The sequence below is a fragment of the Geotrypetes seraphini genome, chromosome 4 (assembly GCF_902459505.1).
Source record: "Geotrypetes seraphini chromosome 4, aGeoSer1.1, whole genome shotgun sequence".
NCBI lineage: Eukaryota > Metazoa > Chordata > Amphibia > Gymnophiona > Dermophiidae > Geotrypetes > Geotrypetes seraphini.
In genome coordinates, this window is record NC_047087.1 from 170,822,193 (window position 1) to 170,844,774 (window position 22,582).

At 45.4% G+C, this 22,582-nt stretch overlaps 1 protein-coding gene across 1 annotated transcript in view; it reads left to right on the plus strand.

Annotated features, from left to right (window-relative positions):
- The window catches only part of GLG1 (golgi glycoprotein 1), a 403,904-nt gene that overhangs the window by 318,027 nt on the left and 63,295 nt on the right, over positions 1 to 22,582 (plus strand). The window contains exon 21 of the mRNA XM_033941148.1: positions 13,343 to 13,485. Coding sequence (XP_033797039.1) covers positions 13,343 to 13,485 — 143 coding nt within the window. The remainder of the gene's footprint in view (positions 1 to 13,342; positions 13,486 to 22,582) is intronic.

A 22,582-nucleotide genomic window follows, 5' to 3' on the forward strand; every position in this document is an offset into this window, starting at 1 on the left:
CCGCTGATGTTGCGGACCTTGTCCAAGCTCCGCAAGGACAACGCCACCATGATTCTCATCGCCCCTCGGTGGCCTCGACAACACTGGTTCTCCCTCCTACTCCAACTCAGCTCCAGGGAGCCCATTCCTCTTCCTGTGTTTCCTACTCTACTTACGCAGCAGCATCAATCTCTACTGCACCCCAATCTGTCTTCGCTCCACCTGACAGCTTGGTTTCTCTCGGGCTGACCTCTCCAGAGAATCTATCTCAGCCTGTCCGCCTCATATTGGACGCCTCCAGGAAACCGGCCACCCTCCAATGTTACCATCAGAAGTGGACCAGGTTCTCCTCCTGGTGTCTACGGCATCATCATGAACCCACCTCTTTAGCGGTGGAAACTGTACTGGAATATTTGCTCTCGCTATCCAATGCTGGCCTCAAATCTACCTCCATCAGAGTCCACCTCAGTGCCATCACTGCGTTTCACGAGCCTATCCTCAGAAAACCTCTCACGGCTCATCCACTGGTTTCCCGGTTCATGAGAGGTCTCTTCAATGTCAAACCACCTCTGAAGCCTCCTCCTGTCGTCTGGGACCTAAATGTGGTTTTATCAGCACTCATGAAACCTCCGTTTGAGCCTCTTGCCACAACTTCGCTCAAACTTCTTACCTGGAAGGTGCTTTTCCTAATTGCCGTCACCTCTGCCAGGAGGGTTAGCGAACTGCATACACTGGTCGCCGATCCACCTTTCACTGTTTTTCACCATGACAAGGTGGTTCTGCGTACCCATCCTAAATTCCTTCCCAAGGTGGTCTCGGCTTTTCACCTCAACCAGTCCATTGTGTTGCCCGTCTTCTTCCCTAAGCCTCTTTCGCATCCTGAGGAACAGGCGTTGCACACGCTGGATTGTAAGCGTGCCCTTGCATACTACCTTGATCGTACCAGGGCTCACCGCTCATCCCCTCAGCTCTTTTTGTCCTTCGACCCTAACCGTCTAGGTCGTCCTGTCTCCAAACGGACGCTTTCCAATTGGCTTGCTGCCTGTATTGCGTTCTGTTATGCTCGGGCCGGTCTCTCACTGGAAGGTGCTGTCACGGCCCACAGAGTTCAAGCTATGGCCGCTTCTGTGGCTTTCCTCCGTTCCACGCCCATCGAGGAAATCTGCAAGGCAGCCACTTGGTCCTCAGTTCACTCGTTCACTTCTCACTATTGTCTGGATGCCTTCTCCAGACGGGATGGACACTTCGGTCAATCTGTGTTACAAAATTTATTTTCATAATGGCCAACCATCCCCCCTCCCTCTTTGTTAGCTTGGAGGTCACCCATGCGTTAAGAATATGCTGCCTGCTTGTCCTGGGATAAAGCACAGTTACTTACCGTAACAGGTGTTATCCAGGGACAGCAGGCAGATATTCTTACGTCCCACCCACCTCCCCGGGTTGGCTTCTTAGCTGGCTTATCCTAACTGGGGACCACGCACTCCTCCGTCGGGCGGGAAGGCACTCGCGCACGCGCGGTGCGGCCAACTAGAACTTTCTAGTTAAAAAGGTCCGTACCGAGGGCTCCGTCGGTGACGTCACCCATGCGTTAAGAATATCTGCCTGCTGTCCCTGGATAACACCTGTTACGGTAAGTAACTGTGCTTTTTAAAACCAGCTATATTAATGTAATTTCATTGAGTGACCCCCCTCTTTTGAAAGAGTAAGAAATCAATTCACCTTTACCCATTCTATACTACTGAGCATTTTGAAGACTTCAATCATTTCTCCCACTAGCTGTCTTTTTTCCAAGCTGAAGAGCCCTAACCTCTTTAGTACACCTCCCCCATCAGGATCTTACTATTTTTTATACTCCAGTTTGGAGAGTTGTTTCTTGCAAACATGCAACATTGGCCCTATGATGATTAAGGAGATGAAGAATTGTACTGCACTTCAAGGAAATTACATGGGTCTTAGCTCCTCCACCATTTTGTCATCACCCACCTTGCTCTTGTTTTTGTCTTTTTTTGAATCTGAGGCCATCCTGTTTTCTGATCTTGAGATATATATTTACCCATACACTGCTATAAAACTGCTCAAACTCTACAGCATCCAAGGGTCATTCACAATATCACGTGATCTAAAAACCACAAAATAGTTTTTAACCCCTTTGGAATAGACCTGTAATTAAATGCATCTGGTAAGGCATTACAAGCTGTTTATATCAGTTAATAAGATAAAAGATTCATAGTGTCCCAGTGGTGGTTTTGCTTGTTATAGTTGATAAATTAGAAGTCATAGGAAGGGGCATAAGATAACCCCCTTCCTGCCTCTCTTGTCAAACGTTTTGACACTATCATGACTTAATTTCTTCACTCTGTGGACACTCAAGTTTAGAAACAGCTTACCACCCCATTCTCTTGGAAATCTGCCTACATATAACCAACCAACTATCAGAGACTTTGGTTTAGGTTAAGTTGCTTGAATCCAGTTATCGTTCAATTGCTGAATTTTCCTTTATGTCCAGATTTGTCAAATGCTTTGTACTAGAACAGGGGTAGGCAATTTTGGTCCTCGAGAGCCGCAGGCAGGTCAGGTTTTCTGGATATCCACCATGAATATGTATGAGATGGATTTGCATGCATTGCCTCCTTGAGATGCAAATCTATCTCATGCATATTTATTGTGGATGTCCTGAAAACCTGACCTGCCTGTGGCTCTCGAGGACCGGAATTGCCTACTCCTGTACTAGAACAACTGGAAGATATCCTAGAAAAAAACCAATGCTTTACATAACAACCAAACAGGCTTCAGAAAATCAGATAGTACTGAAACAGTCCTTCTTGGGATCCCTTTATGCTGAATATTTTTCCCATTTGAGTGACCATGGGATCCTTTGAGATGTGCTTTACGCAGTTTGTCACACCACAAAGATGTGGGTCATTCTGTTTGTGTGGAGAGCTTGCTTTTTACCTATTTTTGTTTCAAATTAGGTGGTTGACAGAAGGCCAGCACAGATGGAGCTGGGAATATTACTTTTAGTAATTTATCTTCCTGGAGTAGTGGTTTGTAGATCTCTTATCATTTTTCTTAGTTTTTCCAGCTCTGGATTGTATATCACTACCAAGGGGAGCCTGCCTGTGGTTTTCTTGTTCTTGTAGTGTAGTAAGTTTTCTTTGGGGTTTTTTAAGGGATGAGGCAATATTCTTGGAGACTATTTTAGGGTTGTATCCTTTTTGTTTGACGGATTCAGTCATGGTCTTTAGGTATTTATCTCTGTCTCTTGGGTCAGAGCAGATGCGGTGGTATTGTGTGACTTGGCTATGAGTAATAGATTTTTTTTTATATGTGAAGGATGAAAGCTGGAATTGTGGAGGTAGCCACATATCTTCGTATATAGATGTTTGTATGTAACCATTGTTGATAGTGAATGTGGTGTCTAGAAAATTAACTTTTTCTGGGGAATAGTCAATTTTGAATTTGATTGTAGGATAGTATGTATTGAAAGAATTATAGAATTGTTTGAGAGTCTCTTCTCCCTCAGTCCAAATCAAAAAAATGTCAAGAAATATTGATCCAGAAAAGTCCAAGGTGAACAGCGCACAAATGAAGATGAAAAACAAAAGGGAAGGCTGTCTCTTTTTTTCAATGGCAGCTTGTTCATATTTTTTATATAAACATATAGAGTTCCACCAAAATGTGTGGTCCAAAAAGTGTGCAGATTTCCAATTCTTCAGTACATGCAGGATATCAATAGCAAGCAGAAAGTCAATCAACTTAGATAGACAATCAGAATCTAAAAACTTCAATAAAAAATTTTTGAAAAAAAAAAAAGTCATCAATATACCAGTGGTATTTCAGGGGTTTTGTCTGAAATGTATTTAGAAATGTCTCTTTTAGTTCTCCTGGTGCCATCCTTGTGCCCATAGCTGTGGCTATGATTTGCAGATAGATATCATTAAGGCAGAAATAGTTGCGAGTTAGAATGAATTTGATTAATGTTGTAATAGTTTCTGGTGAGTGTTGGTGATCCAGGGTTGATGATTTTAGGAATTTTTCATATGGTGTAGAACGGGTATAAGTGAATTGATTTTTATTGCATCAAGAGTTACAAAGACTAGGATAGTGGTAGGCAATTCCGGTCCTCAAGAGCCGGAGCCAGGTCAGGTTTTCAGGATATCCACAATAAATATGCATGAGATTGATTTGCAACTCAAGGAGGCAGTGCATGCAAATCCATCTCATACATATTCATTATGGATATCCTGAAAACCGGACATGGCTCCAGCTCTCAAGGACTGGAATTGCCTACCCCTGGACTAGGGGATATTTGATTAAGTTACAGAGTAATACTTTTAAAACCAATAGGAGGAAATATTTTTTCATTCAGAGAATAGTTAAGCTCTGGATTGCATTTTCCAGAGGATGTGTAAGAGCGCTTAATGTAGCTAGTTTTAAGGTTTGGACAAGTTCCTAGAGGATAAAGTCCATAGTTTGCTGTTGAGCCATACATGGGGGAAGCCAATGCTTTCTCTAGATCTGCCAGGTGTTCTTCCCTGCGTTCTGATGCTGTGTTTTGAGCTTTCAAAATCTAAAGGTTTCTGAAGAAGGATGTTTTTCCGAAACTGAAGCTCAGTTGAACCCTTTACTTTGGAGTGGCCTCCTTCTATGTGCAGCTTCTCCTCGGGCTTTCTTTGCTCCGCTACGCTCTGGGAGTCCTGATGTTTCTCATAGAACCCCAATTGAGATAAGTAATTTTTTATATGTTTGTTCAGTACTTCTGAGTTATTATTACCTTTGTTTAAACACTGGTGTTATTACACTTTTTTCATTATTTAATATCACACATATGGAGACTCTATGATGGTGTGGTGTGTTGGGCTGGTGCCCTCACACGGATTGTAATATTGAACGAATATTCGTTCACCTGATTTCACAATCCACGCTGAGGTCTTCATACACAAATTAATAATTTATTGTTTACTCATTATTTCCCTGTTGCTGCTCCTCACATTCCGTCTTTCACTGACACTCAGGACTTTTTTTCTTTAGTTATCTGGATCTGTAGCATGGAATGCCTCTACTGGGTTTTTTCCAGGTACTTTTGATTTGGATTGGCTTCCATAAAGAAGGGATGCTGGGCTGGATGGACCATTAGTCTGATCCAGTAAGGCTATTCTTATGTTCTTAACAGCTGCAATTTAAATTTTGAGTATAATAATAAGGCCAGTCGTCTTATGGCGCACAAGTTGAAAGCTCGCCAGTCCCAAAATATCATCCTGGCTTTTTGTTCCCTAGATGGGGGTTATTTCCGTAAAAGCTCTTAGATTCGAGATGGTTTAATGCATTTTTATAGGGATCTCTATTCTGTGGAGGGTGTTCTATGGGTGGAGGAAATAGATGCACATTTAGAGGGTACCAAGATGGGGGTTATTCCTGAGCTAGAAGCCCGGTTTCTAGATCAACTAGTTATGCTCATCGAGGCTTGGCAGGCACTAATATCTATGACTGTTGGGAAATCTCCGGGCCTCGATGGGTTTACTGTGAAATTTTATAAATTATTTCAGGATGCCCTCTTGCCCACACCGGTGATCTTACTCAGTTTCAGAAACCACTTTCTTCAAATCCAGAAAGGCTCGTAGCTGTTCAGGTGAAAAAAAAAAAATACTTCATTCCAACAAGAATGAGACACCAAGAGATACTGTTTCAGATCTCAAAGCCAAAAATAATTTTCTTCTCTCCTGTGCTTGTCTTGTCACATCTGGAAACATCTGAACCTTTTTCCCATAGAATAACACTTGGGACTTACGAAAGTACAATCTGAATATAGCATTAATATCTTGTTAGAGAACAAATGATACCAATAAAGTAGCTTTTTCAGATGATTCAGATAATGTAGATTCAAGTAAATCTTTTACATTCAAAATTTCTCTTATATTTGAATTTCTGTATTGCCGGATAGACTGGTATAGTCCTTATGAATGGGTTATATACCTCACTGCTACCAGCAGGTGGAGACTGAGAACAAACTTGTATATCAGGATAGCTTTCCCCCTAGCAACCCAGTCTATCTCAGTCTCCATAGCAGATGGTAAGACTAATTCGGCTTCCCTCTTAGTACTGTTGGAATTTTGTTTTGGACTCCTGGGTTCCCCTTTTGTGCCAGATGGAGCTTGGCCGGGTCTTGTTTGGAGATCCGTCCGACCTCAGGGGTGTTAAACCCGGCGGGTCTCGTGCTGGGTCCCTCCCCCCACCTTCCTCCACCTCCCCAAATTTTTGTAGAGGTGCCTCAGCTGGTGGCCTGGTCCCCTGGTTGGTCAGCCTTCCAGCTTTGAGAGCTGTGGAGTCTGTTCTGTTTAAGTTAAAAAAAAAAAAAATCCTGAGGTGAACCAGTCTAAAGGGCTCATTTCCCTTTAAAACTGCCTTTTTTCTGTATTTTCTCATCTAACTGGCACTTTTTTTTTCAGCTAGTGCGGTTTTCAGCACAATGAGCACTTTTAAAGGGAAAAAGTGCTCATTGTTCTCCAGACGCGAGGTACTCGCAGCTGGCCTGTGCAAGCGTTGTGCAGGCCGGAGCGGTAGGGCAGTCTCGTTGGCAATGATTGCCGGTGGTCAGGGCATCCTGCTGCATGTAAGGGAATTTTTCAAGTACCTTTCTTATTTCTAATCTTAATGTATATTTTCTGTAAACCGCTTAGAACCTAACGGATGTAGCGGTATATAAGAAATAAATTACATTACAAATTACATTACCTCTCGAGTCAGCTTCGGATTGCAGGGAAGCCTGGGCTTCCCCCGTCGCCCATGCGGAGGGTTCCCAGCTGCCAACGGTCAGGGTGAAAAGGATTCCCTTATCGCCGGAGCAGCTGGGGATTCCCTTTTCGCGTCAGTCGGTTCCTCGGCCTCAGTGTCAGGAAAGCCCCAGGCTTTTCAGACACTGCAGGAGCTCCGATTTTGGTGGTTTCAGGTCCAATTTCTGCAGGAACCTCCTCCTTCATTTCTGTGACCTTCCTCCTGTTCTGGAAATACAGGGGCAAGGTATGGTAGGGTCCCCTGCTGGAGCAGGGAGTCCCTTGGGGCCGCTGGGAGTTCCCCCCCCTGAATTTCGTTAGCACTTTGTAAAGCTTATGTGCTGGCGGTTGGATGTTCTGGTGACTTGATGCCCCAGGAGCCAATGACTCTCTCTGAATTTATGAAACATTTGTGGAATGCATTTCAAAGCTGGCATTCTTTCCTTGTGCAGTTGTGCTCTGCTTCAGATGCGCCTATTAGTGGCGTAGCTTCTATGGACATGTCCTCCTCTGTCAGCCACGTTTTCTGCACTGCCTGATCCTGCTCTGGGGGATCCTGCTGATAATGACCAGCTTGCTGACCCCTTATTTACAAGTACAGTGCTTCACGGGACAGGAGATCAGGGACTCTGCTGGATCCATGGATTCCTCTGGGGTTTTGGAACTGCATTTAAGTCTGCAGCTTTGGTTCTGCATTTAAGTCTGCAGCTTTGCCGGTTCAACATGGATAAGTGCAAGATGATGCATGTCGGTAACAAAAATCATATGCACGAATACAGGATGTCCAGAATTATACTCGGAGAGAACCCCCAGGAAAGAGACGTGGGAATACCTGTAGACAAGTCAATGAAACCGTACATGCAATATGTGGCGGCGGCGAAAAGGGCAAACAGAATGCTAGGAATGATTAAGAAGGGGATCACAAACAGATCTGAAAAGGTTATCATGCCGTTATACCAGGCTATGGTACGCCCCCACCTGAAATATTGAACATAAGAATTGCCACTGCTGGGTCAGAGCAGTGGTCCATCGTGCCCAGCAGTCCGCTCCCACGGTGGCCCTTAGGTCAAAGACCAGTGCCCTAACTGAGACTAGCCTTACCTGCGTACGTTCTGGTTCAGCAGGAACTTGTCTAACATTGTCTTGAATCCCTGGAGGGTGTTTTCCCCTATAACAGCCTCTGGAAGAGCGTTCCAGTTTTCTACCACTCTCTGGATGAAGAAGAACTTCCTTACGTTTGTACGGAATCTATCCCCTTTTAATTTTAGAGAGTGCCCTTTCATTCTCTCTACCTTGGAGAAGGTGAACAACCTGTCTTTATCTACTATTCCCTTCATTATCTTGAATGTTTCAATCATCGTCCCCTCTCAGTCTCCTCTTTTCAAGAGGGATTTTCAAGGGAGAAGGGATTTTCAAGGGAGAAGAAGCCCAGTTTCTGTAATCTCTCACCGTACGGCAACTCCTCCAGCCCTTCACTATTTTACTCGCTATTTCAAATGCCTATCCATTGGACCTGTAATTGCTGGCGTTGAACTTTTTAGTTTGACTTTTCTTTTTCCCATAGTTTAACTTAATGCTCTATAGATCAATTCAATACACAATATTACGACCTTGTTTTTAGTTCCTCTTGGTTCCTCATGGCTCCCAAGCGGCCTGGCGTAATTTTAAAGCTGGAAGAGACTGACCCAGTGATGTCAGCGGTCCGTCTCTCCTAATGCCTGCCAAAAGCCAGCACCAGTCCCAGCAGAAAGTTCAGAAAAGTTGACCTGCCGTGGGGAACTCCGGGGCTCAAAACAGGTCTCCTCTCAGCTACCCTCCGGTAAGTACTGCTCCCACAATACCGCATCTGCTGTGTAGTTTGAAAGCTGGAAGAGACGGACCCAGTGACGTCAGGCGGTCTGTCTCTCCTAATGCCTGCCAAAGCCAGCACCAGTCCCAGCAGAAAAAGTTCAGAAAAGTTCTCTGGAGACTTTTTGATGCATCTGCTTTAGGCATAAAAGCTGTTTTGGCGGCATCTTTTGTCACACATACCTATCCCTCTTGGCTGAGCATGCTGGAGAGTGAGGCTGTGGATCCTCCTACTCCACTTCTTTTGGCTGGGTCAGATTATGTTGCTGACTAATTGTATGACCTTATGTGGGTATTAACAAAAGTGTCGGCATACTCTATTTCTGCCCACAGGATGCTCTGAATCAGGCAATAGGCTGGTGATTCCACATCTAAGGCTACTTTGGCTAGACTTCCCTTTAAGGGACAGTTATTGTTTGGCAAGGGCCTGAACGACCTCATGAATTCTATGGTAGACTGTCACCCTAAGACCCTACCTGATAGCAGACCCAGGACCTCTAGAGGCTTTGGTCGCTTTAATTTTCATGGCTCCTGATGACCTCACCTGTATGCGAGTGCCATGTTGCATAGATTTTCCCAGGGCTCCTGGCCCAAATATTCTAGCTACAGGCAGTCCCAGCCTTCCGCCTTCCATCCTGCACCCTCTATCAAAAAGGTGCAATGATGCAGTCCAAGGGATGCCCCTCTTCAGATAGGGGGCAGACTCAGTGTTCCTGTCTGCCTGAGTTCACATTTCGTCTGACCAGTGGGTCTTGGACATAAATTGGTCAGACTACAATCTGGAATTTGCCCAACCTCTGACGGACTGGTTTGTGGACCTACCTCTCTTGGGGGCGGCAGGACAAAGGGGCTCAAGGTTCAAGCCACTGTTCAACGCTTGCTGGATATTCAAGCTATAGAACTGATGCCATCTGAACTCTTGGGCTCAGGTACTCTGTGTACTTTATCATGCCAAAGAGAGATTCCGAAGATTGGAGGCCTATTCTGTATCCACAGCAAGTGAATGCGGCTCTCAAGGTTCCACACTTTAGCATACGATTTGGTCATTTCAGCAGTGGCCCTGGGAGAGTTCCTTACTTGCCTGGATCTCATGGAAGCCTACTTTCACATTCTGATTTTTGCAGGCCACCACAAATTCTTATTGTTTCATGTCCAGGAACAGCATTTTCTGTTCTCGGCTCTGTCCTTTGGGCTGGCAATGGCTCCCCGTACCATCACCAAGATGATGGTGGTCATAGCAGCTTACCTGCGAAAAATGGGTTTGCAGGTTCACCCTTGGATTACTGGCTGATCAGGGATCCCTCATTGGCTGAGGGTTGGCGCATGGTGGATCAGGTGATGCAGGTGCTGGAGGACCTGGGTTGGATTGTGAACTTTAGAAAGAGCAATCTGTCGCCCACACAGTCTCTGGAATATCTGGGAGTTCTTTTCAAAATGGCTGCGGACCGTGTCTATCTTCCGGAAGCACACAGACTGAAACTGTGTGCCCAGATTTCTTCCCTTCTGGAGCTGCCGGCTCCTTCAGCGTGGGCCTATATCTTCAGGTCTTGGGGTCCATGGCGGCCACTATAGATGTAGTGCCATGGGTGAGGACACAAAAAGCGTCCTCTCCAGCATGCCCTGCTCTCTCTTGCTGAGCTCCACACAGGGATGCTTTACAGTCCTGTCTTCCCTGAACTCTGGAAGCTCGAGTCAGCATGTATTGGTGGCTTCTCCTGCAGTTGCACTGCAGGGGTGTCCCGCTACAGATTGCCTCCTTGATCATGATGATGACAGATGCCAGCCTTTGGGGCTTGGGAGCCCACTGCAATCATCATCCCATCCAGATGTGTTGGAAACCCTCTCAGAGGAAATGGTCAATCAACCAGTTGGAGCTGAGAGCCATTCGATGCACTTGCAAAAGACTCTGGAGGACCAAGTGGTCAGGGTCTCTTCCATCAATGCGATGGCAGTAGCCCTTTGTCAATTGCCAGGGTTGGACCAAGAGCACCACCTAGGCTTAGGAAGCCTGCCTTCTGTTTCTGTGAGCGGAACATCACCTCCAGGCACTATTGGCAGCGCGTGTGGCGGGAGTTGACAATATTCAAATTGACTTTCTCAGCATACACTCTAGATCCATGCGAATGGATCCTGTCCATAGTGGCAATACAAGCCATAGTGCGGAGCTGGGGCTGACCCCACTTCAACCTCATTGCCACGACGAAGAACAAGAAAGTGGATTGTTTCTTCAGTCGCAGATCTGAGCCCAGAAGCAAGGCTCTCAATGCTCTAGTGCAACCGTGGCCTCAGGAGATTCTCCTGTATGTCTTTCCTCCCTGGCCCATGATAGGAGTAGGTTTTGATATCACCTCAGCTGCAAAGTAGGGCCAGTACAGGGCAGACTTTTTTATGATATGAGCCCTGAAAATGGGAAGGATGCCACATTGTCTTGAGTACAAACTTCGCAGGAAGGTGAAGATATCTTATAGTGGAGCTAAAATATAATATACTAGATTATTAGTTCAACATTGCCTTGATAATGAATATGACTTGGGGCCGACTGAATGGACCACATAGGTCTTTATCTGCCATCATTTGCTACGTTACTATGTTAAATCCAGAACAATTGGAAGCCTTTGTTTTTTAGAAATGGAGATGTACGCTGCAGATTTATGGGACAACTATTCAAATAGTGTTCTGTTTTGATCCTTGGTGTAACTATAACCTGTGAATTGTTTCCAGTTCTGTAAAGAAATATTATATTGGTTTTTTTAGCTGATTTTTTTCTTACTATTTAAAACAGTGGTGTTCACTAATTTAATTGTTGGGACCACTTTGCATTCAAGTGAGCTGAAGGAGAGTTGCCAGATATCTTCCCATGTGGGGTCATGACTGCTGATCAGTGTGTGTCCATTACTTCCAGCTTGCCTTCAAATTTTTTTTATTGAGGGTGGGTGTTTCCAAATGCATTCTCTTCTATTGAGAAATGTCCTTTAAGCATGTAGCTGCTCTTCCCATCCAGTTCCCCCTTTCTTACCTAAGCTTGGGTAGGGAAGCAGAGAGTACTGGGAAAAAATCATGATGACAATGGGGGTACCCCCGAGTTCTCCAGGGACTGCCATTGGTTCCCAGGCTTTGCATTGAAGAACACTGCATTGCATGTTTTAATTCATTTAATAGTCCTGTTCACATAGATCACTGTTTTGCAAGTCAGTCCTGTACACTCTTGCAAGCCAGATTTTCAGGATATCAATGAATATGCAGGAGATTGATTTGCATACACTGCCTTCGTTATATGCAAATCTTTCATTCATATTCATTGCAGATATCCTGAAAACCTGACTGGTAAGGGGACCCTGGAGGACTGACCTGGGAAACACTGACAGATTACTTTGTTGCTTTTCTTCAAGGATCTAAGGCAGGGCTGCCCAAGTCCAGTCCTCGAGATCTACTAGCAGGCCAGGTTTTCAGGATATCCACAATGAAGAGAGAGATTTGCATACCAAGAAGACAGTGCAGGCAAATCTCTCTCATGCATATTCATTGTGGATATCCTGAAAACCTGCCTTCCAATAGATCTCGAGGACCGGACTTGGGCAGCCCTAATCTAAGGTTTCAGATATTAGACATATTCAATTAATACAAAATTCCAGAGTCTAATATCCAGTTCAAAGAAATATGACCACATTACACCTTTGAGAGAAGAGCATTAGATCCTTTTACATAAAAGATACCCTTGGTCCATAAGGTTTTCTACTCTGGGATATGGCTTTTTCTCTCAGATCTTTTAATTCTCTGTTCTCCTTTGTGATCCATATGTTCTTCACAAAGAGTTTGCAGGTTGTGCCCTCTCATAGTTATATAATAAGATTGGGCTCTATGTGACACGCTGCATTAACTATTCAACTGGTGAGCTAGCACAAGGGTTGGCCGGGAGAATTGTGGACAAGTAATAAAAGCAGTGTATGTATGGTACATGTAAGTGTGTTTTTATTTTTATTGTAAACCATTCAGCTCTTAATCTCAATGAGTTGTTGATCAAAAATGAAATATGAAACTAGCAGCATGGACAGGAATAACTGAGCAGACTAAATGAACTTTTTTTTTTTTTTTTTTGGGGGGGGGAGGTTCTTTGCTGTCTACTTTGTTACTCTCTTTATTCCAAGATACTTTTGGTTAAAAAAAATTGAGAGGATCTCTGAACATTGATATAATGTAAACTTATTTGCAAGAAATTATAGTTTTTTAATTTAAAGTCTGCCTTTAACAAGGTGGATCACAAAATCACATCCATAATAAAACATAGCAAACATACATTAAAATCATACAGCAAAACATTTCATCTTTGGGCCACAGTATTCAATTTTCATCACCCATACTTCATTTCACAAAATAAGTTCTGTTTCAACAGTCTTTTGAAAATATTCAACTCCCCTTACTGCCTTATATAGGCTGGGGATCTGTTCCATTCTGCAGGGCCTGCACATGAGAAAACGCTTGCTCTAGTTGTTTGTAGTCTTAATTCTTTTTTTGTTGGTATAGATAAATCGCAGTGCCCTGCAGAACGCAACTTTTGGAGCGATACATAAAGTTGAAATACTTTCAATCAAATATTTTGGAGCCAACTGATGTATACTTTATTGGGCAACCTAGGTAAATTTTTGACATGTTGTGGAATATCTTCTATTTGTACCTCTTTTTTGTACCAAGATTTTTTTACAAACCTCTTATGCACAGCTTTTCTTCTATTTCCCTTTTTGTTACAGATTTCCGATTTAACCCAGCACTAAGTAAAGCTTGTAAAGCTGATATTCCCAAATTCTGCCAGACTATCTTACTCACAGCAAAGGATGGTGCAGAGTTGGAAGGCCAGGTCATCTCCTGCCTCAAGTTGAAATATGCTGATCAGGTGAGAGAGTACATTGGAGACCATGATGGAATCTAAACATCAGATACTGTATATAAATTATTCAATACAGTGAAGGACTGCAAAACCAAGTGCCTTGAATTGGACAGAACAAATGTCTTCTGCAATAAGTCATCCTTTACTGTACTTATCTAATAGCATGGAAATCAAAATACAGTGGTGCCTCACACAACGAACTTAATCCGTTCCAGGAGCAAGTTTGTTATGTGAAACGTTCGTTGTGTGAAACGCGTTTTCCCATAAGAATACATGTAAAACAAAATAATTCGTTCTGCAGCCCTGTTGTCCCATAAGAATACCTGTAAAACAAAATAATTCGTTCTGCAGCCCTACATTTCCCTCCCTCCACCTCACCTCACATGCAGAGCCTGCCAGCCTTCTCCCTCACCCAGCCGCACGATCTGCAGGAGGCTAAGAACTTCGGGAACTGGGTCAGTTCCCACTGCAGCTCCATGTGACTCTAGGCAAATCACCTGACCCTCCAGTTGTCCTAGGTCAGTGGTCGGCAAACCGCGGCTCGCGAGCCGCATGTGGCTCTTTAGCCACTTGAGTGCAGCTCTGCACTTGCCTAGGGCCCGAAACTGTCAGAAGGGTCCCAGGGCTGGCGTAAGAGGGGGGAGCATAGATCTAAGGGGCCCTGCGATCCAAACTTCTTTATTAAACACCTAAATTTTCCTTTTCAGAGGGACCCCGACATGGCAGCTGTTCTCATAAACTGCCGGTAGCTGCCCCGAAGCTTTCCCTTTGCGGCGATCTGCCCTATCAGAAACGGGAAGTTGCAGCAGAGGGAAAACTTCGGGGCAGCCGCAGGCAGTTTGTGAGAATGGCTGCCATGTCGGGGTCCCTCTGAAAAGGAAAATTTTGGCTGGAGAGGGCAGTGATCTCTTGCCTTCCCTACTGCTCCTCCCCCGTACTGTCCAGCTTTCCCTCCCCTGCTGGCCAGAACTCCTCATCTTTCCCCCAAGAAATTCAACAGTTTTCCTTCCTCCCTCTTCGGCTGTACCAGCAGGTTAGTTTGTCTGCACAATATTCACTGCTGCTGTGCATCAGCGGGTCTGGCTCCCGGCACGATCTCAAAAAGCTGTGCACGCGCAGCTGCTGGAGTTGATCAATGTTCTCCTCTCAGAGGAGAAGATTGAACAACAGAGCATGCGCGCATGTGCTGCTCCCTGAAAGCATGTGGCTGGCCGAAAAAGAAAGCCGGAAAACTCGGCATCCGAGGTAAGGTGAGGGTGCTGCTGTTCCCGGCTCACATTAGGAAGCGGCGAGAGTAGTTCCGCCCCCCCCCCCCCCCCGGGCCCCTCGGGCGACTTCGTTGTGTGAAACGAAGTTCGTTATAGGGAGCAAGACAAAAAGTTCGTTATGCGCAGCGTTCGCTGTGCGAGGCGTCCGTTATGCGAGGCACCACTGTAGTAGGATTATACACTGGCCCATGTTATGTGTCTTTGTGCAATGCATGCAACCACTTTTTCACTTAGCTGTTTCTCAGCATTAGTTTATTTTCTTTTTTGAAATGTATAAAAACAAGATCTGCCACAAATAGGTGCTCCTGAATATATAATTCATAGTTTCTCAACTCAATCCTCAGGGAACCCCCAAGCTATTGTGTATATCTTGAGATTCCAGTGCAATAGGGATAGTATGCTGAAACAAAGGGTCTTGCATCCACTCCTGTGAGTCAGTTGCAGGAAATACTGTGACAGTTTGCCTTTGCCTGCTATCCAAATTCCTAAGTTAGCAAAGACATGGGATGTGGGTTCAAATCAGCCCACCTACAAAAAGACACACACTCCTGAAAATCAAAGCTTACAGCCTAAGGTTATCTCAGAGGGAGTAGGAGTGCAGAACCTCACCAGAAGTGAAACACGCATCCAAGCAATAGTTATTCTCCTGATGGCCGATGGCCAGAGAGGGAGATGTAGGGCTCCCAAGATACTACCTTCACCTGGAAGTTTGGGGCATTGTACACAATTCTTAAACAGCAGGGCAAGCTAGTTAGAGAGAAGAAGGAAAGATTGGAAGGAGAAGCAGGAGCACACAGTACTGAGGGGCACTCATGCTGAACTGCCTGAACCTATGGAGATTGGAGACCAGAGTGAAGTGAATCTGACTTCTGAAAGCCAAACGGCAGGAACCCATGGAAATGGGTCTTGAGCCGCTGGATAATGCTTCTTAGGGCATGGAGGTCTGCCAAGGAGTAAAGTCAAGTTAATGGAGGTTTCATTTTTGCTCTTATTTATTTATTTATTTATTTATTTATTTGTATAATTCATTTTCTATCCCGTTTTTTCCAAAGAGCTCAGAACAAGCTACAGGTTCTTTTTGGATTTTTGCTTGTGGAAGCCATGAGATTGTTTTGTTCCTGCTATAAAACCAAAGAAATGTTTTGAGATGTTTTTTTTCTTTTTTGATTGGAACAGAAGTTCCTGCCACAGCTCAAGGTTGTTGCGGGAGATTCTGTTTTAGCCGAGTGGGTTTGCCTGGGTTAATTATTGCTATTTTACCACGCAGACTCAGGAACTCTCCCCTCAGCGTGTTTGCATGTTGCAGGGCCAGCTTAAAGAGCTGGTGAAGGTGGTTTAATTGACTTTTTCCAGTTGATGAAAAGAGTGAAAGATTTCACATGCCTGAAAGTGTATAACTTGGAGAACTCTGAAGTGATGAACTTTGAAAGTTTAAATTTCTCCTTTTTGACAATGTTTATTTTCCAAAAGTGCCCGGGGACTGTGTGCAGCACTGTTTTAGAACTGTTTTTTTCTCCTTATATTAAAGAGGGAAGTTTTAGGGAAGCCCTTTGATTTATTGAAAGATTGAGAGCATTCTGACAATCTGAGATTTTTGTTTATGTTGGGGGTGTTTCTTAACAAAAAATCATGAAGAGGCTATAATTTCAGGTTGCCTAAAGGAACACTGTAAGGTCCCTTTACTTGAAAAGAAACTATAGTTTAAGTTCTTGCCACCAACCCCACTGAGAACTCTGTCGAGGAGAGAGGTTAGTGAGAATACTGATCATTGTTTTCAGTACCTCCTCCTTCTCTCTGCTTCCCCCAGTCAGTCAGTTATTTCTTCTGCAAGTGAGCCTGCAGGAGCAACTTTGATCTTGGTCGGGATGTTTGTTTATTTTTATTTTTTTTTTTGAGGTGGGCCATCTATTTTTAGTGGTTTTTCATGGGATTTTGTGTTCCTGTTCAGCTCCAGTGTCTGCTTAACCTGCGTAAGAAGAGCAGACTTTGGTCTGGAGCTGACAGGTGGATCCTGCGGGGACCTGGTCAGCCAGCCTGCTGGAACTGTGGATTTTGGAGGTTTCCCCTGCTGTTTGCTCACTCCTTGACTTGATCAGGAGTGCAGTGCAGGCTGTATTGGGCACCAATTGCATTTCTTTAGAGCGCACACGTTGTTAGCTGCACTTTCCTTCCCCCTCTTTGCAGCATTTGGATCTTGGCCCTGGGGGTTAAGGCTCAGTCCTGCTGTGGCCCAACTAGCAGCTAAATAGTCAGAAGAGACAGCTTTCCTGGTGGCAGAGGTCCTCTCCTTATTCCAGCTACCCAGAGAGGAGTTGTGGCAGGCTGCAACATATCTTCCCAACAAATAGCAAATCTGTCGATCCAATCAGGAAAGATTCCGGAAGACTGGAAAGTGGTGAATGTTACGCCGATCTTCAAGAAAGGTTCGAAGGGAGATCCGGGGAACTGCAGATCTGTGAGTCTGACTTCGGTACTGGGAAAGATGGTTGAGGCGCTGATAAAGGACCGCATCATCGATCACCTTGACGGTCAGCAAAGGAAGGATCTTGCGTGACAAACTTACTGCACTTCTTCGAAGAAGTGAATGGGCAGATAGACAAAGGTGACCTGTTTGTCATCATATATCTAAATTTTCAGAAGGCGTTCGACAAGGTTCCTCATGAACGTCTACTTCGAAAAATTGCAAGCCATGGGATCGAGGGTGATATACTCACGTGGATTAAAAACTAGTTGGCGGATAGGAAGCAGAGAGTGGGGGTGAATGGACAATACTCGGACTGGAAAAGCATCACGAGTGGAGTGCCGCAGGGTTCGGTGCTCGGGCTTGTGCTCTTCAACATACTTATAAATGACCTAGAAATTGGTACAACGAGTGAGGTGATTAAATTTGCGGACGATACAAAGTTATTCAGAGTAGTGAGGACACAGAAGGATTGCGAAGACCTACAAAGAGACATAAATACGCTAGAGGAATGGGCCGCAAAATAGCAAATGAGGTTCAACATGGATTAGTGCAAGATGATGCATGTTGATAACAAAAATCATATGCATAAATACAGGATGTCCGGAGCTATACTCGGAGAGAGCCCCCAGGAAAGAGACTTAGGAGTATTTGTAGACAAGTCAATGAAACTGTCCGCACAATGCATGGTCGTGGCAAGAAGCGCGAACAGAATGCTAGGAATGATTAAGAAGGGGACCATGAACAGATCTGAAAAGGTTATCATGCTGTTATACCGGGCCATGGTATGGCCCCACCTGGAATACTGCGTCCAATATTGGTCGCCGTACATGAAAGGGTCCAGAAAAGAGCGACAAAAATGGTTAAGGGGCTGGGGGAGTTGCCCTACAACAAGAGGCTAGAGAAACTGGGCCTCTTCTCCCTTGAAAAGAGAAGACAGAGAGGGGACATGATCGAAACATTCAAGATATTGAAGGGAATTGACTTAGTAGAGACAGATTATTCACCCTCCCCAAGGTGAAAAGAACGAGAGGACACTCGCTAAAGTTAGAAGGGAGTAGATTCTGTACAAATGTAAGGAAGTTCTTTTTCACACAGAGAGTGGTGGTGGTGTGGAACGCTCTCCCAGAGGCTATTATAGGGGAAAGCACCCTTCAGGGATTCAAGAAAAGGTTGGATAAGTTCCTGCTGGATCAGAACATACGCAGGTAAGGCTAGAATCAAATAGGGCACTGGTCTTGACCTAAGGGCCACTGCGTGAATGGATTGCTGGGCACGATGGACCACTGGTCTGACCCAGCAGCAGCAAATCTTATGTTCTTATGACCTGTGAGTAGGGCTGTCATAGCCCACAGGGCAGTATAGAGGGTGTCTGAAATTGTGGGTTTTTAAGTTTGTTTGATTGATTTTTATTTTCTATCCCAAAGAGCTCAGAATAGGTATCTTGTAGCCTTGTTCCCCTATCCCAGAAATCTTAAAATTTCTGTTTTTTTTTAGGTTCTCTTAGCCATATTTTTTTACAGGAAATCCTGGTGGCAGCTATCTTGGATTTTTCCTGCTTTAAATGCTAAGTTCTTAAACTTCTTCAAAAAGCTTCATTTTTGATTCTAACCATCAGGGATGGAGTCCTCATGCTCCAATGACACAAATTCATGCTGTTTGTGTGCAGATTAGGCCCTTATGGAGTGCACTTATGCTGTGTGTTCCACCGCGCATGCTGGAGAGGTGGGAACCTCGAGTTTAGTCTCTGACCAACTTATTAATTCCGGCAAACGACTGTTGGGGTGAACAGGGGATGATTTTACCCTCTTGGGATCCCGTGATATGGTGCCCATGCCTAATAAAGGTTCTGATGGTTCCAAAGTGAAAAAAAATTGCTCTAATCCTCCTCTTGAAAGGGGTTCTCGGTCCTTTATGCCCTTTACGCCTTTGTGAACTAGCTCTGGCAAGCTTATGTCGGTGGCACTGTGGCACTTTCTGGGTCAACTAGAGAGTGACTACCTGCGCAGCCTCCCCATATTCCAGCATCTGCTGCTCCACTGAGGTCCATGTCTTCCTGGACACAGACAATCAGACGGGGTTTCTGAAGATGATCTGGATGCTTATCCTCTCTCCCAGAGAGTTCCCTTGGTCAGAGATGATGCGACACTGGGTGAAGTGGATCAGGGTCTGAGTGATGCTGCAGACCAGGGCGAGGACCCCTCAATTCAAAGACTGTTTAAGTCTGCTGCTCTGACGGATTTCCTCATTGAGTCTCTGAAGGAGTTCAAAATTGATCCTCCTCAGCCTACTTTCCACTGTTTCCTGTTGAGCAGGGTCCGCTCTCAGCCTACCGTCTTTCCATGGCACCCGGATATGAAAGTCCTGACTTCTGGGAGAACCCAGAGAGCTTCCTTAAAGTGGCAAAAGCACTGTCCAAGCTATATCCTATGGACTAGGAGTTCCAGCTGATGTTTGCTATGCCTAAAGTGAATTCTCTGGTGGTTAAGAGTGACCAAGCGCACATCCCTTCCCAGTTAAGGGGATGTAATGCATAAGCATCAACAAGATCATAGACTAGACATGTTTCTCAAAAAGGCAGCTTTGAGGCCTTGTCTCTGGCGATGAGGGCTGCTGCTATAGCAGCTTCCTTTTCTGGCTTGAGTATGCCAGGTGGTGCACCTTATGATCTTCCTTCCCAGATGTTGCTGGCGGGAGTGAATTATGTAGCTGGTACCTTGTATAATCTACTGAGAGTAGTGGGCAAAGTCTTGGCTTTTTCTGTATCTGCACAGAATGTTATGGATCAGACAGTGGGCTGGGGATTCCATGTCCAAAGCCACTCTCAGCAAGCTTCCTTTCAGGGTCAACATGTGGTTTGGCTAGGGATTGAATGACCTCATAGCTAATATCCAGGAATGCTGTCTGAAGTTGCTACCAGAGAGTAAGACCAGGATTTCTAAATGGCAGGTCCTTGGGTCCTTTTGAGGCTCATGCAGTGCTCACCTTTTCTCCTCTGGGTCCTCATCCTGGAGATCCTTTCAGAGTCCACGGCAGAGATTCTTCAGAAATAGAAAATCCTAGGGCTCCACCTCCTGATCAACATAGGCGGCAGACTGGAGGACTTCCTAAACCAGGGGTAGGCAATTCCGGTCCTTGAGAGCAGGTCAGGTTTTCAGGATATCCACAATGAATATATATGAGATGGATTTGCATGCCCTGTCTCCTTGAGATACAAATCTATCTTATGCATATTAATTGTGGATATCCTGAAAACCTGACCTGCTTTTGGCTCTCTAGGACCGGATTTGCCTACCCCTGTCCTAGACCAAGGGAGGCTATCACGATTGACCGCTGGGTTCTGGAAGTTATCAGGGATAGTTACAAGTTGGAGTTTGCTTGTCCCCTATTCTTCCTGGTTCATGGACCTGCTGGCAGGTAGACCAGAAAGAACAGCCCAGGTCCAGGCGACCCTCCTCAGGTTGCTGGACATTCAAGACAATCAAGCAAGTTCCAAACATAGATTTGGATTCTGGCAGATACTCCATATACTTCATCATACCCAAGTAAGACTCAACGGATTAGAGGCCCAGTCTGGGCATCAGGTACTTTAGTACAGCTCTCAGAGTGCCTCATTTTCATATGGTGACTCTCCGGTTGGTCATTGCTTTAGTGTGACCGGGGATGATCCTGGCGGAGCTGGACTTGATGGAGGCATATCTCCACATCCTTAATCTAGACCACAGGTACTTACTTCGGTTTCATTTCCTGGAACAGTACTTTATCCCAGGATAAGCAGGCAGCTATTCTCGCATACGACGTCATGCACGGAGCCCGGATGCGGACAGCCTCGCAAGCATACTTACTTGTAGAAACTTCAGAAGTTTCGAGTCAGCTGCACCACGCATGCGCGAGTACCTTCCCATCCAGCCCAGGGCAAGTCTCCTCAGTTTTCCGCGGAGCTGAGAAGTCTGTCTTTGACGCTCTGCGCTGAACTTCGTTCGCTTCATGCCTTCTCTCACCATGGTTTATGTTCTTTTTAGTTGCGAATCGCTATGTTACTTTCTTTATTTTCTATTTAAAAAAAAAAGAAAACATTATTTTATTTTTCTTTGTCGACTGACTGGCGGGCCATGCCGCTCGGCCGCAGCCTGCGGGCTTCGACTTCGCAGCGGCTATCTTTCCTCCTATGTCCCAGCCAGTAACGGGCTTCAAGAAGTGTAGCCAGTGCCGGCGTGTGATTTCTCTCACGGACCCACACCGCTGGTGCCTTAAGTGCCTCCGGCATGACCATAGTCCTAAGTCGTGCAAGCGCTGTGCTACTCTTCAACTTCAAGCCCTTGGATTTTAGTGGAAAAACTCTTCAGGATGGACTTTTCAGTGACACCCTCGACCTCGAGTGCTGCCTCGGTCCCATCTTCCACCGAGGGTCCTCCTGATTCCACGACTCTGACCTCGAGTCTTATTAGACCTTCCTCGTTTGTATTGTCTTTGGCCTCGAGTACACCTGCTTTATCTTCCCCTGAGCTTCCCTCGGGTCAGATACCTAAGCAGAAGGTTCCAGCGGTGGTCCTCAAGCTCTCCAAGAACTCCAAGTTGAAGCCTTTAGCCTCAGCAAGTGGTCCAGTTTCAGACGTGGATCCACATTTTCAAGCTTCTCTCCAGACCATGTTGGAGCAGCAGTTTGTTCAGTTACTGAGCAAATATGGTCCTGCCTCGACTCTGCCTCCTGTAATCCAGCCTGGGCAATCAGCAGTCTCCCGCGAGGTCGAGTCCCTGCATGTGCCTCGAGCTGAAGCTACACACTCTATGCAAGTAGCCGAGTCTTTGTGAGTGTCTGGTCTGGCATCCACACACTCTATGCAAAGAGCCGAGCCTTTGCGAGTGTCTCAACTGGAAGCTCTACACTCTGTAAGGAGTCGATTCTTTGCGAATGTCTCAACAGGAATCCTCACACTCCATACAAGGAGCAGAATCTTTGGGAGTGCTTTGAAATTCCTCGATCCAAACCACTGAGTTTTGATCTACAGCTTCTAGCCCTATTCATTCCCCAGCAGCATTGTCTGTTTCCATACATAGGGCAAAGTCTCCTCGATCCTTCTCGAGACCTGCTTCCAGACACCACTCTCGTCGTCGATCGAGGCCCTCATTGAGGCATCTATCGAGGCACAGGTCTTCTTCCAAAGAGCAGCCTTCCTCGTCCAGGCCTCATTCCAGACCTTCCAGCTCTTCGAGGCCTACAACTCCTCATTCGAGGTCACTGCTTCCAGACCCTGAGGACTCAGCTGCTTCCAATGCCTCCTCCAAGTCTCCATATTCTTTTGATTGCCACTTTTCCAGAGAGGCTTCACCTTTGTTCTCCACTCAAGGCGCCTCGAGGTCATCAAGCCCCTCT